The sequence below is a fragment of the Ursus americanus genome, chromosome 13 (genome assembly GCF_024610735.1).
Source record: "Ursus americanus isolate L20-20 chromosome 13, mUrsAme1.1.p, whole genome shotgun sequence".
Classification (NCBI taxonomy): domain Eukaryota; kingdom Metazoa; phylum Chordata; class Mammalia; order Carnivora; family Ursidae; genus Ursus; species Ursus americanus.
In genome coordinates this window covers 44,971,963-44,987,826 of record NC_142139.1, presented here as the reverse complement: position 1 = coordinate 44,987,826, position 15,864 = coordinate 44,971,963, and the positions used below count along the sequence as shown (strand labels likewise).

The 15,864-nt window shown below is 34.8% G+C and overlaps 1 protein-coding gene across 1 annotated transcript in view; it reads right to left on the bottom strand.

The window, feature by feature from the left end:
• Window positions 1–15,864, bottom strand: part of GLRB (glycine receptor beta) — a 94,902-nt gene that overhangs the window by 45,022 nt on the left and 34,016 nt on the right. The window contains exons 3-4 of the mRNA XM_045798757.2: window positions 13,452–13,558; window positions 11,686–11,753 (exon numbers count right to left, since the gene is read on the bottom strand). Of these exons, the coding sequence (XP_045654713.1) occupies window positions 11,686–11,753; window positions 13,452–13,558 (175 nt within the window). The remainder of the gene's footprint in view (window positions 1–11,685; window positions 11,754–13,451; window positions 13,559–15,864) is intronic.

Sequence of the window (15,864 nt, the reverse complement as noted above, 5' to 3'; positions counted from 1 at the left end):
ATAAATTTCAACAAAGTAATACATCCTAAGAAAGATATGTAAAAAGATGAAGTTACCCCAAAAAAGTGAATGCAAAACATAGTATAAACAAAATGAAAGGGAATAAACACAAAAGTAAGAAAAATCAAAATTGGAAATTAGGAAAAAAGATTATTATTTGCCCTTTCAGTATCATGCTGAAACATTGTATAACAAGCCCACCTAAGGATTGTAGGATTCTCTAGGGAAGCGTAACTTTGTCTGACTTGCCATTTTCTATTAGTTAGGGCCCAGACTCTGCAAAAGCAGATAAGGTACAGAAGATTCATAAATTGCAAATGATATTTGCCTGGTACAGATGCAAATGTTCTATGTCAGGTAGAAAAGATATCCCCAAAGATTGCACCTTTATTGCCCTGTGAGACATTAATAAGCCTGTATCTAATTTAGCAATCTAATTTCAGCATTCATTCTTTCACTTCAAGCTCCTGAATTTTCCACTGAAGCAGCTTTACTATCCCGCTGGGTCCCTCACTAATGAGTTAAATAAATCACTAACATGTCCGTACTTCCTCACTAAATGTACATTTTTAACTTTTAAATAATTATACCTTGTCCTCAAAAACTTACACATAGAAATACCATTAGATCCAGCAATTCCACTCCTAGGTATCAACCCAAAAGAACTGAAAGCAGAGACTCCAACAGATACTTGCACACCCATGTTCATTGCAGCATTATTCATAAGAGCCAGAAGGTGGAAACAACCCAAGTGTTCATCAAGAGATAAATGGATAAATGAAATGGCGTATACAGGCATGCCTTGGAGATACTGTGGGTTCAGTTCCAGACCACTGCAATAAAGTGAATATTGCAATAAAGCAAGTAAAATGAATTGTTTGCTAGTGCATATAAAAGTTATATTTACACTGTAATATAGTCTATTAAGTGTGTGATAGCACTATGTCTAAAAATAATGTATATATCTTAACTAAAAAATACTTTATTACTAAAAAATACTAACCATCACCTAATCTTTCAATGAGTCATAGTATTTTTTTGCTGGTGGAGGGTCTGGCCTCAATGTTGCTGGCTGCTGACTGATCAGGGCAGTGGCTGTGGCAATTTCTTACAAGAAGATAACAATGAAGTTTGCCACATCCATTGATTCTTCCTTTTGCGAACAATTTCTTTATAGCATGAATGCTGTTGGATAGCATTTTACCCACAGCAGAACTTCTTTCAAAACTGGAGTCGGTCCTCTCAAATCATGCCGCTGCTGCTTTACCCACTAAGTTTATGTGGTGTTCTGAATCCTTTGTTGTTGTTCCAACAATCTACACAACGTCTTCACACGGTAGACTGCATCTCAAGAAAACACTTCCTTTGCTCATCCAAAAGAAACAACTCCTCATTCATTAAAGTTTGATCATGAGATCACACCAAGTCATCCCATCCTCGGGCTCCACTTCTAACTCTAGTTCTCTTGCTATTCCCACATCTTCAGCTATTTCCTTGACTGCAGTCTTGAACTCCTCAAAGTCATCCATGAGGGTTGGAATCAACTTCCAAACCCCTGTTCATGTTGATATTTTGACCTCTTCCCATGAATCAAAAATGTTCTTAATAGTATCTAAAATTCTGTATCCCTTCAAGAAGGTTTTCAATTTACTTTGCCCAGATCCGTCAGAGAAATCACTACCTATGACAGTGATAGCTTTGCAAAATGTTTTTCTTAAATAATAAGACTTGAAGGTCAAAACTACTTCTTAATATCTGGGCTGCAGAATGGATGTTGTGTTAGCAGGTACTAAGACGACGTTAATATCATCGCCCATCTCCATCAGAATGGTTGGATGACCAGGTGCGTTGTCAAGAAGCAGTCATACTTTGAAAGGAATCTTTTTTTTCGAGCAGTAGGTCTCAACAGTGGGCTTAAAATACTCAGTAAACCATGTTGTAAACAGATGTGCTGTTATCCAGGCTTTGGTGTGTCACTGACAGAGCACAAGCAGAGTAGATTTAGCATAATTTTTAAGGGCCCTGGGGTTCTCATAATGGTAAATGGACACCAGCTTCAATTTAAAGTCGTCAGCTACACTAGCCCCCAACAAGAGAGTCCGCCTATCTTTTGAAGCTTTGAAGCCAAGCACTGACTTCTCCTTTCTGGCTATGAAATTCCTTCTTCCAATAGAAAGCTGTTCCCTGTACATTGAAAATTTGCTGTTTCCTACAGCCGCCTTCTTAATGATCTGAGCTGGATCTTCTGCAGAACTCGCTGCAGCTTCTGCATCAGCACGTGCTGCTTCACCATGCACTCTGATGTTATAGAGCTGTCTTCTTTCCTTAAACCTCATGAACTAACCTTTGTTAGCTTCAAACTTCTCTTCTGCTACTTCCTCACCTCTCTCAGCCTTCACAGAATTGAAAAGAGTCAGAGCCTTGCTCTGGATCAGGCTTTGGCTTACGGGAATGTTGTGGTGGCTTGACCTTCTATCTAGACCACTAAAACCTTCTTTATACCAGTGATAAGCCTGCTTTGCTTTCTTATCATTCCTATGTGACCTGGAGTAGCATTTCAAATTTTCTTCCAGAACTTTTCCTTTGCATCCACAACGTGGCTAAGCATTTGGTGCAAGAGACCTAGCCTTTGGCCTATCTTGGCTTTTGACATGCCTTCTTCACTAAGCTTAATCATTTCTACCTTTGATTTGAAGTGAGAGGTATGTGATTCTTCCCTTAACTTGAACACTTAGAGGCCACTGTATGGTTCTTAATCGGCCTAATTTCAGTAATGTCTGTCTCAGGGAAGGGAGGCCCAAGAATGAGGAGAGAGACAGAAAATGGCTGCTTGGTAGAATAGTCAGAACACACATAACATTTATCAAATAAGTTTGCCATCTTATATGAGCTTGGTTCTTGATGCCCTAAATCAATCATAAGACTACCATCAAAGATTACAGATCACAGATCATCATAACAAATATAATATTAATAATAGAGTTTGAAATATTGCCTGAATTAGCAAATGTGACAAGGAGACAGCAAGTAAGCAAATGCTGTTGGAAAAATGACACCGATAGACTTGCTCATTGCAGGATGCCACAGATCTTCAATTTGTAAAAAAACACAGTATCTACAAAGCACAATAAAGTAAGGTATGCCTGTGTACACATATACACTAAGGAATATTATTTGGCCATAAAAAAGAATGACATTCTGATTCATTTTATGACGTAAATGAATCTTGAAAACACAACCAAAAAAAGAAAAGAAGACTAATGAAGAGTTTGTCCAAAAGTATTAATTAAAGTAGGAATGCAAGGCAAAAATAAATAAATAAATAACCCTGGGAACGGCAGGCATTCAAAGGGTAGGCTAGAACACTGAGGAAAAGAGAAAACACTGAAAATGTGATTTCACCAAACCAAACAGGCCAAAGCTTTGAGAAGGTCAACAGCAGCAGGTGTCATACAAGGTCAGTATAGTCACACTGAATACTTTCAGCAAATGAGGAGGCCACTGAAAATTTTAGCAAAAGCGTTTTTGGTAGAGTAGCATGTTAAAAGCAAGATTATGGAAGATTAAGAAGTAAACAAAGGGGGTGCCTGGGTGGCTCAGTTGTTAACCGTCTGCCTTCGGCTCAGGGCGTGATCCCAGGGTCCTGGGATCGAGCCCTGCATCAGGCTCCCTGCTCTGCTGGGAGCCTGCTTCTTCCTCTCCCACTCGCCCCGCTTGTGTTCCCTCTCTTTTTGGCTGTCTCTCTGTCAAATAAATAAATAAAATCTTAAAAAAAAAAAAGAAGTAAACAAAGGACAAAATTCCCTATCTCTAATACGGGGATAATATTAGCACACCCACAAAGATAGGGTTTTTATAAAGATTAAATGAGAGAGTATATAAAGTATATGGACTACATCTGGCCATATTAAGGACTAAACAAGTACACTACCTTATTAGAATATAGCCCTTATGCTGCTGTTATCCTTTTATAATGTTGGTAACATGGATTAATAAGATTTTTTTGCCTCAAAAAAATTTTGCATATAGTGTAAATCATTCAGTTTTTTCTGTACTGTGTTGATGAACCAACAATTATTTTTGTTTGTTTGTCTTAAAGATTTTATTATTTATTTGAGAGAGAAAAAGAAAGAAAACATGAGTGGGGGGCAGGGGAGAGGGAGAAGCAGACCCTCACTGAGCATGAAGCCCAATGCGGGGCTCCATCTCAGGACCCTGAGATCATGACCTGAGCTGAAGGTAGATGCTTAACCAAGTGAGGCACTGAGGCGCCTCCAACCAACAATTATTCGTAACAATAATCTACTTCAAGGTCACAAATCTTGACATTGTGCTAAAATCTGCTTCTGAGCATCTCCTGAATTATTCGTCTTGCTTTCAACTGCTCCATTGTAAGCTTAACGCACCACATAAGCTTCAAGTGTCTATGGTAATCCTTTTCTTAATTTTTTAGTAGAACTCCAGAGTTGTATAATGAGCATCACTGAAAAACTGGAAATTGCTTATTTCATTGTATCAGTCTTGGTCATTATATCTTATTATTTCATTATAAAAGTACTTCAAAGATGCTTTCCTATTAGCTGTGTAGCCACATATTGTTATGATTCAATCCAAGTTGTAGCAAGTTTATATATCTTTTAAGAATGTTTTAAAATTTTACAGTTTAAATTAATAGTTTGAGTTTAACATTCATTAAAAGATAAAAGCTCATTAGTTGCTTTGGTTAATGTTTTATGAGCATCTCTAAATAATTGCTAATTATTGGCATTTCAAATGTTCTATATTAAGATAACTATCTTTGAAACCTATTTATTTTCATTTTCAATTATTCAATCACAATAATTATAACTTTATCGTTTATTTTGCAATGAACAAATTCCCATGAGAAACAGACTTCTTTTATCGGTGGGAAATTACTTAATTGTTTTTAAAGAACTTGGTGACAAATACTACTCATTGTTCATTCCAAAGAGCATACTATTAGTCATTATCTGGAAAATGGATGTTCTCCAAAATTTTCAGTCCCAATTAAAACCCAAATTCAACTATTTCTTCAAGGCAATAAAGCATTTCACAGCAAGACATTAAGACTGGCTAAGTTGCATTATTGATACTTTCATATTTTAAAAAATGTTTATACATTGCATTGTTGTTAGAATAGCTATTCTGGTTGGTTATAATTTTTAACTGGCTCTCACATAAGCAGTCTTTAACTTATCTGTAGTCTTTACATTATAATAAAAATATTAGCATTCAAGGAAATAAAGGAGATCAGCTCTCATAGCATCTGGCAGCATTATAATTAAAGTTCTATCAACAGAGCTGTTATAAGCCTGCTTTGAAAAGGATTTAAATTTAGGCATTAGCGAGGTTAGATATTTCATGTAAGAATTACGAGTTAACAAAATGCCACTAAAAATTTTTAGGTTATATTTTAGCAATTTTTCCCAATATGTCATTTGTAAAAAAAAAAAATTAGTTAAATATTGTTTAATAACACCTAACAGATATTTAAATTTTTCTAGACCTATTCCAATATTCCATGTATATTATGGGTGCCGGTTAGGTGGTGCAGTGGTGCCTCACTAAACTAAAAACCCCATAACGGTAGTCGTCTGCTGGGCTGAATAGAAAGTATCCAACATACTTTTATTTAATACATATTACTGTCACATTTTGACAGGTTAGAATATTTGTCTAGTATTATTAATACCATTAATTTCTCCTATATCTATTGATAACAATGACAAATTACTGGATGAAGAAAATAAAACTTGAACATTTCTCATCCTTCCTTATTGCCTAATATGATGTTTAATCACCAATACCTCTAAATAATACAGCTAGGAGGAAAAAAGGGAAGAGGAAAGTATCCATGATAAATCATATCATTCATTTTAAGGCAGACACTAAAAAGTAACTTTGACAAGAAAAGAGAATGAAATACATTTTTAACAACTAAAAACACATTCTCTTTCAAATTATGTCCTTATTATGATTAACAAGTGAGAGTTTTTGGTAACCATTGAATTCAAAACCATTGATTGTTTTGCCATTTCCACATATGGAAAAAGTTATATACATAGTCCAATAACTCTCCAGTAGCATTTGGGATGAAGTCATATGTAATCAGATAATCTTCCTACAGAATTTGGAAGAAAAAACCTGCATTAACAAAGCGTTCATCAGCATGTGTATGAGTTTCCCATTGCTGCTGTAATGAAATTACCAAAAATTTAGTGATCCAAAACATCACAAATTATTACCTTACAGTTCTGGAGTTTGACACATCAGAATTAGTTTCATGGGACTAAAGTCATGGTACCTGCAGGGCTGACTCCTAGAGGATCTGAGGAGAGACTCCATTTCCTTGCTTTTTCAGCTTCTAGAGGCCGCCTACACTCCTTGATCGACACACCACTTCCTTGCATCACTCCCCGTTCATACTGTCTTGATCACATCTACCACTACTGACTTTGATCCTCCTGCCTCCTGCTTACGAGGACCCTTGTGATTATAGTGGACCCACTTGGATAACCAGAATAATCTCCCCAACTCAAGATCCTTACTTTAATCACAGACACACAGTCTCCTTTATGTGTAAAATAGTTTATCCACAGGTTCTGAGATTAGGACATGGACGATTTGGGGCAACAATATTTAGCCTACCACAGGGTACATACCTGAAGATAGATCATATGAGAAAAAATAAATATAAAAACCTTTTGAAAGTTTGTGTATCTAAGATGTAAAATAGAAAAAAATGGGGACAAATATGTCTCATATTATTCTACAGTGAAATAATACTGCAAAGTCAATAATAAAAGCAACAAGATAAAAAGAATAGTAAGCTAAGACAAAGTTTTAAGGAAAGAAATGTCAGTCTATACAAAGCGAAATAAATAAAATTGTTTTTAAAACAACAAAGATATATAATTGCCAAAAACTAGAATTCAGCTCTTTTAGCAGATCCCAAATGTGACTTTTCCTATTAAGACAGATAATAACTCATGCAGCAGAAAGGCATAGAAAGTCTGATGGGATAATGAATTGTAGTGTAGTAATAATTCAATATAATTATGCAGCATGCCTAAACCAAAGAAAGAATATGGATTAAATAAACAGGCTCCTATTTCCAAGAAACAGCTCTTATGTATTTCTGATGAGATGAAATGTCTGTGTATAGATGATTATAATAAACCATGCTACCCAATTTTTTCCCCACAAGTGCAATAGTTCACATCTTCAATTATGAAAATCCCAGTGATTTAAGCCAAAGGTAAGAACTGAATGGAAAAATCAACAAATATTATAAACATAACAGCAGAGCAGATGCCACCTGGCTTCTAAAAAACCATTCTTCTAAAAAAATAAAAATAAAAAATAAAAAAACCATTCTTCTCACTGTTCTGAATACTCTTGTTTCAGTTGCCAAAGGCAGTAGCATATAAACTGATAAAATTAGAACTTCAAATTGGGATGATTACATTTATTTGACAATTTTGGTGATGTTACTATTAATGTCAGTAAATACCACTTACAGTATTTATAATGATACCTTACAAAAATGTAAGGTACTGGAATGCAAATAAACACACAGATGTGATGAAATAGGAATTATAAAATTATAAAATGAGATCATAAAACAAGCTAAAGGGGCATATAACCATGGAAGTGTGGAAGATCTTAAGGAATATTAATATGGCTATAACTTTTCCTTCACCACACAATTATGGCTTCTGAATAAATGTGAGATTACTTTCAATTTAGTCATCAATAGTTAGCATCTGAATTAAAAAAAAAAACAAATAAACATGAAGAAATGGTTTCCAAATGGAATTGGTTAAAATTTCCAAACAACGTGAATGCCTGTAACCTTGATTGCTTCTTTGATAATCAACATTATCTGTTGGAAAAAAGGAATGGGCTGCCCTCTTCTTTCAGAAGCTGCCCTATACCTGTCCACCACCTGACTAGCAGCTACTGATGTCACAGTCACTCCCGAGCTCTGCGTCCTGCATTATGTTTTCTGGAATAAGCAACTGCCAGTTGAGGTAGAAAAGTCTCAATGGAAAAGAAAAGTTTGGGGCAATATTAAAGCTTCCCAGACTTTAGGACCTCCTTTATTGCAGCAGATCTTTGTAAGGGAAATTTCTAGGGGGCTATTAATAAACAAAACCACAACTGTAGGATGGTGCTACTAACAAACTTATAAGTGGTTCATTTTCTTTAGCATTTTCTTTGGGATGAGATTCTATTGAGAAATACTAAGTGAATTTGAAAATGCATAACAACCCAAGAATCACCATCACTGAGAGCTACTATGCCAGGCAAAACACTGTTGCTTTATTTCTGTAATTTATTCACTCTTGTCAGTGTATAGCACATCAGGTACACAACAGATTCAAGCACAAGCCTGTCTAATATTGCAACTTACACACTGGCCACCATATTGTTTCCCTGAACATATATCCTGTATCTAGACAAATCTAATTCTCTCTGTTTTCCCATCCTCTTGTTTTGGGGGACTTTTTTGTTTGCTTTGTTTTTAAAAACTATGCTCTTGGGCTATTAGCTAAATAAAAAAATAAATAAATAAGGGGGAGGGAGAGAGAGAGAGAGGTAACAAATACCAACAAGGATGTGGAGTAAAGGGAACCATTGTACACTGCCAATGGGAACACAAACTGGTATAGTCACTGTGGAAAACAGTATGGAGGTTCCTCAAGAAATTAAAAATAGAACAGCCATATGATTCAGTAATCTCCCTTCTAGGTATATATCCAACAGAAACAAAACTATAGTCTTGCAGAGATATCCATGTTCACTGCAACATTATTCCAATAGCCAAGTATGGAAACAACCTAAGTGTCCATCAGTGAATGAATGCATCAAGAAAATGTGGTGTGTGTGTGTGTGTGTGTGTAAAATGTGTGTGTATATGTGTGTATGTATATATATATGTAAAATGGAATATTACTCACAAAAAAAAAAGGAAATTCTGTCATTTTCAACAGCATGAATGAGCCTGGAGAGCATAGAAACAGTAGAAAACTGGTTGTCACGGGCTTGGGGGTGTGGAAAATAGGGAGAGATTGGTAGAAAAGTACAAACTTTCAGTTATAAGATGAATAAGGTGAATAAGGTCTGAATAAAGTCGGGATCTAATGTATAACATGGTGACTATAGTTGATAACACTGTTTGTATAACTGAAATTTGCTAAGAGAGTAGAACTTAAATGTTCTCACCAAAATTTTTTTAATGAGATTAATATGTGAGGTGATGGATGTGTTCACTAATTAGATGAGGGGACTCCTTTCACAGTGTAGATGTGTATCAAATCATCATGTACATTTTAAATTTCTTACAATGTTGTCAATTATACCTCAATAAAGCTAAACAATAATAATAATAAAGGAAGCCCACCCTGGGTGATTGGAAGAAAGAAAGAAATACCCTCTCATCTTCTCCATACATGTATACCCTCTATTGAGTCCATCACCATTATTCCTGACCAGTTTTATACCAGGTAATAAAGAACAAATGGAAAATGAAGAAGTGGGATACATTATTCCTAACTTTAAAAGGTTTACACTCCATTAGAGAATAAGAGGAAAACACACAGTAACAGTTTAATTACAGTGAAGAAGCTATCAGATTTAAGTAACAATTGTTAGAGATGAAAGACCTAGATTGAAAAGAAGGCACAAAGTGAGTCAGAGCAGCCATAAAAGGCTCTGATTAGAAGATAAGAGATGGAAATCAGGGATAAGTAGCCCGGACAAAGACGCCCTGATGAGCATCGGTTGAATCTGGTCCCAGAAATAAGGACTCTGGGCTAGCTACTATGATGAATCCTTGCAGGATGACAATATGAGATTATGTTAGAAATATGCAATATTTTATTATAATCCTCAAATAATCTGTAAGAAAGTTCCTGTCCCTTTTCTAGCATCCCTTTTCCCCCAGGTGTAGATAAACCCGATATAATCAAGTAACACTGATGGGGCATGGAGAAGTTTAAGTGTCTGACATTTGGAAGGCATTCAGTGATGACTAAGGAAGAGATACATTAATGATACCTACTGAGCTGGACACATGTGTAGCTTTTATGCAAATGAGAAAAAATAGCCTTGCATTAGCTGTCGCAAATGCAAGAGTAGAAATGTTTTCAACAGGCCAGAACATCTTTCAGGGATGGTTTAGGATTAGTGTAATGATACCATAAAAGACAAAAGAGGGCACAGAGAAGGGTATAGAGACAAAATGGATTCCCTTAAATTTTCACCTTGAGAAAAGGATATCTCTTATTCTTGCAAAGTTAGACAGACTAACCACATTTTCAATTAACGAGCACTACACTTGTCTCCTGGGTGCTTTGCGGTAGTTTGTATCTTACTCTGTAGCTGTCTTCTGGTGATGTGTACTCTGCTTCTGTCATTTAGGCAAACTAAAAAGTCACAGGAAGTAAATGAATTTGATTTCAAAATCTTCTTTTGAATAATTCTCTGAAAACATTTACACACTAAGAAAATAAACAATTATTCAGGGGCTAAATATATGCTTCTATAAAATATAAATAACATTCTCACTGCAATTAGATACAAAAATAGGTGTCATAAATTAAATGGAATATATAGTTGCTTTTATAACACATTATGCTGCTATGAAGAATAAAGAAATAAATATTTTAAAACATTCTTTCTCTAGCCTAAGATAGTCCCTGAAAAATTATACTGTGCCCTATCCATTACTGGGCTTTCAATCCAAAATGTGTATTATTAATAAAATACAAGTATGTCAGAAAATACAACAAAATTGGGCCTTCTTTCTCCCACTTTAAGTATCAGTACAGCATATGGTTTTTCAAAAAGGGCACAAAATCGAATATTCTAAAACATCAAACAGCAAGTAGACTTTATTGAATGCCTTTTAAGAAGCTGAGGGGTAATTACATCACACATCATTCAGAAAATCTGCTAAAGTAACCTACTAATTAGTAACCTACTAACAAAACTACTACTTTCTAGAAGCCTTTGTCACTGTAGTCCAGCTCATCATGGATAGCAGCCACTCCTTCAAACCCTTCTTTTCCATTCCTTTCAAGACAGGAGCCTGCCTGTAACTCTTTCTGGCTCCTCTATTGCCTTTCCTTGACCTTTCTTTCCTCTTGTTACGTAAGTTTTTCAGGGAGATCTGTTGCCTTATCTTATATAAATTATTTTTTCTCATTGCTTTTTACAATTCTCTGATCCAAACATCACAATATTAGCACAACAGAGGAAACAAAGATTCTCCTCAAGAAACTAGACGACAAACTGTGAACACTTAAATATTTTATAATGTTCATACATACAAGCATACTAGGAAGTAAACATTGCTCTAGAATATTCATTGCATAAATGCTTTTCCCAGGTGGCATCCAATTAGTTGTTCAGACTGCGTATATTAATTCTTCCAAGTCTGTAAGTTTTAAATAGCATTAAGGCTACATTTGAATTGCATAATTATATAGGCACTGAAATCACTGACATAACACACCTTGGAATTTGGGTATTTCATACTAGAAGAAAGCATGCTTTTTTCCTTAGAGTTACTCCTTATTTTTCAGTTTTACCATTGCTTTCACTATCCTCTAGTTAAAATTTTGATAATTAAAAATACTGAACTGCCTGTAATCTTACCATTGTTGTCTCTTGAATGGATCCAAAACTGTTGATAAAAATGTTGACTACAACATCAACAGGAATGCCTACAAATAAAAATTAAGAATATATTTAGTAGCTGTAAAAAACTTGGTCAGGATTTTCATATTTTTATAGTTTGTGCACTTGATTTTATATTTTTTCCAATCCACATGGGATGTAAAACTTTAAAACTATGGTCTCAGTATTCCATGTTCACAACTTCTATTAACTTATTTCTCTAAATAAGGGAAAATAATAAAAATTAAAAATGAGTTAAGTTCTATTAGTCATGTTATTTATTCAGAAATATTTATTTCTTAAATTGTTGAGACTCGGAGTAAATATGTTTACCTTTAAAGAAATTTTAAACAGAGCTAAGGCATTTACCTTAAGAAAATGTAAAATATTCTTTAAAAAAAACACCATTTTTAAATGTTTTATTTTTTGCAATTTTAAAATCATTTCAAATCTTATTTTCATTAGTAAAGCAGTATTCAATACATCTTACTTACAATGACTATATTTTGATTTTTAATTCACAAACATGCAAAGGTAATCAGACATATAACAGAATCATTATAAAGATTTTTGCCTGACCTACTGGAAAATAATTTTAAAGTTCATGGAGTGAGAATTAAGGTATAATGTTGCAAATTTCTTGCTTGCTTGCTTTTTTTTCTTTTTTCTTTTTATTCGTTGTGGGCTGCTTTTGGGCTAACAAAGGGAAAATGTGAATTTAGCCTTTTAGCCACATAACCACTGACTGATGAAAAACAGGTGGTGAATCAATATATGGTAGACATGTGACAACCCAGACCATAGCTGTTGTTGAAAGTAACTGAATAGGTTCTGGTAATGAACAAAAAACCCTGTTTTTACAACATGGTTGTATAACTTCAGTTGACTAGAAACAGCTGCACTTTTTTTTTTCTGTAAAGGAAGAAGAAAAAAATATCAAGCCTTATAATGTTAATCTGATCTACATTAATACCTGTCTTTAGCCAGCAATAAGGATTACAGTTTTCCAGAGGAGATTTTTTTTTTCATATAGCTTTTCCTAAGACATCAAGAGGACGAAAAAAGAAAACAAGGAAAGAAAGAAAGAAAATTTGCACAACTATATAATCTTCTCGTGACTTTTATTGCAAGTATGGTTTTGGTTCTTGAAAGGTGTGGTAAATAGTAATATTCTGTTGAAGTAGAAACGATCTATGTTGTAGAAAACACAGTTGCTTTTATTCACAAAGTTAAACATGTTTTTAAAAACCATATGGCCATCTTTTTTTCAGCAAAAGAGTGGAGGGAAATTGCTATCAATGTGAAACGCTAACAAAAATTTTGAAAGAATCTAAATACATAATCAGAACTACTGTCTATCCCTAACGAGTATAGGCTATTCTACAAATTATAACTTTGGTGTCTGTGAATGAAAGCCAGATCTGTGTCCAGAGCTTGAAATTTAAATCACTAAGGTTAGGAATACTAAGTGCTTACCAAACCCATGACGGAGGTTAGTTTAATCCACAATATACCTATTTTTGTTCTTTTAACTGGGAGCCACATGAAACGATTAGAACTAATATTCTGCTTCTCTTTGAATATCTTTGTCATTAATTGCTCTAAATCTAAGCAACATCACAGGAGAGTAACAGGCCCATTTGAAACCTCATTATTTTGAATATCACAACTGAATGATTAAACACATAAAATTAACTTTTAAACTGAAAAGATTGAAGATTTTGGAGGGAGGGTAAGAAACAAACCTTTAAAATTTGGTCTTATTCTGGGATCATAGCTGACCAATAGCCTATTCAAGATATTGCTAGTGGAGTTGGCAGGTACTCGGGCAAGGTCCTCTGCTGACTGCTGGCTATAAGAGAAGACAACAAAACAAAACTCTCGTAAGCATTTAGAAATAGCCAGCAATAGAACTGGGTAATTTTCCATGGAGAAAGGATGCTTTTTGAGACAAATTCACAACTACAGCATGGCTTTAACACACAGGAGTAAATAAAAATAGTAGACATTGTCAGATGCCCAAAAGATAGTTGTCATAAACAAACAAACAAACAAAAAACGAAAGAAGTATTTTAGCACTTAATTTTCTTAATTCATGAAACACTGCCTTAAATACTCCGTGTTGCTTTCTTTTAAATAAAATTAAGCAGACATCTTACTTGTTCAGAAGCAATCTGCAGTCAAAATCTAGAAAAGCACAAAGGAGTACAAACAAGATACGAGGGGAAAAAAACAGCAAAAGATAGTTTTTTAACAATGTGTATTAACCTTCTGCCTAAGCAAAGGAGTATGTGAATACTGTAAGAGGATATGGCCAGATAGTCTAACAATTCGTAAAATTATCATGCTGACATTTATAAAATGATATTGCTCAAGAAAGAACCAATGAATGTCCTCACTGAGTTCAATATGTTGTGGAGAATGGAGGGGGGTTTGGTAAAAGAAGTTTCTCTATTACCAGATCAATTAAGCAAGGAAAATACAGAGCTACAAGTTACAGCCATTTCTTTCTTTTCTATGTGTGTTTGCTTGTCAACTATCAAAAAGAGAAAAAACTGCCGTAATTAACTTTGAACAACGAATTTTGACTAAATTGGTATCATTTGAAAGCACTTAAAAATACAAACAAAAAAACGCACTTCCTTGGAATCCAATGAAAAATGCTTTGTTGTTTACTGTTTGTTTCAGTTTCCTCTACCACCCATAAAGTCTTATATAATCCTTGCCCCAATATAAAAATAAAATCCATGACAACCACAAGGAAGTTTAAAATTATACTTGGGGTATCTAGCCCTGTCTATTCTATTCTGTATTGATATGGTGAAAGTATCAATTTCAAAAATGATATTTATTTATACGAAGCAAACTTAGAAGTAAGAGGCATGGCTTTGTTTTGAAATCCCAGCTCTTACCTAACAGGCAACTCTGTTCTGAGTTAATTATCATACAATCTGCTGATAAGATATAACCCCTAGAGGTGGGATGGGACTGATATTAAGAAGTTTATGAAAATAAAGAAATAGTACAAACTGATACAGACGATCTTTTCAAGTAGATATCAGAATCCAAAATATTAAAGAAAAACATAATAATCAGTTAGTTAAACCTCCTAAAGGTGCAGGAGATTATATAGATTTTTTAAATTGCTTCTCATGGTCTTATCAGTGCCAATATCATAGCTGCAGGGACTTGGGGACTGGTAATGAGATTTTCCATTTCATTGCAGGTGAAATTGTAACCTCCCTAGAGCCAATTGTCATCCCTTATCAAAAGATTGAAAACTCTAAAGAGAATGAGGGTATGTGGGAAAATTGGATATTAGGATGCAAATTAGTGTTCAAACCCATCTACAAGATTTCTCATTCAGGGAAGGAAAATAGAATTGATTGATTACAAAATACACTTGTATTGGATCAATTAAGGACTGCATTATTGTGTCTATTGATGTAAAATCCTTTACAAGTACATTCCTTGTAAGCAATGAAATGACCAGACAACATAAAAACAATTAACACTAATTTTAGTAGTAGAGAATTTCCAGCCTGATTTATTTCTTCCAGCTGTGGAAGATGTCTCCTTGGCATATGGATTATTCTAAGCTAAAGCCACCTGAAAAAGAGCAAATGCAGGGGAGGCTTTCTCTGAACTACTATCAGCCTATAGATAGATCCTCCAGAAGGAATTCATTGTGTAAGTTCCCTCCCTGGGAGTTTCATCAACTAAAGAAGACAGACTCTTATCACAGGGGAGGCCACCCAAACGAACTTTGTCACAAACTATCATACCTCCCATCTATTCTTCTAAAGGCCCATTCATCCTCCTTAAAAATCCCATATTCTCCCTTAAGGGGCACACATCCTCCTCCCTTTTCTAAGCTCTCAAATCTCACCACTCTTTGTGTATTCACTTTTTTTCTTTGCTCGAATGCCCCGGTGAATGTGATATTGAAAATTAATAATTTGTATACCTTTTCTCGTGTTAAGATGCCTGTCATCACTTATTTCACAGACCTAGGTATTAATGCTAGAAGGAAAAAAACCCTTCCTTCCCTACCGCTGTTAGTTGTGTCAATCAAACTCACTTTCCAGTCCTTGTAACTCACTACCAAATTTTGTCCTTCCTCCATTCACTGGTTCAGAATAAATCCCCCTTCCTGGA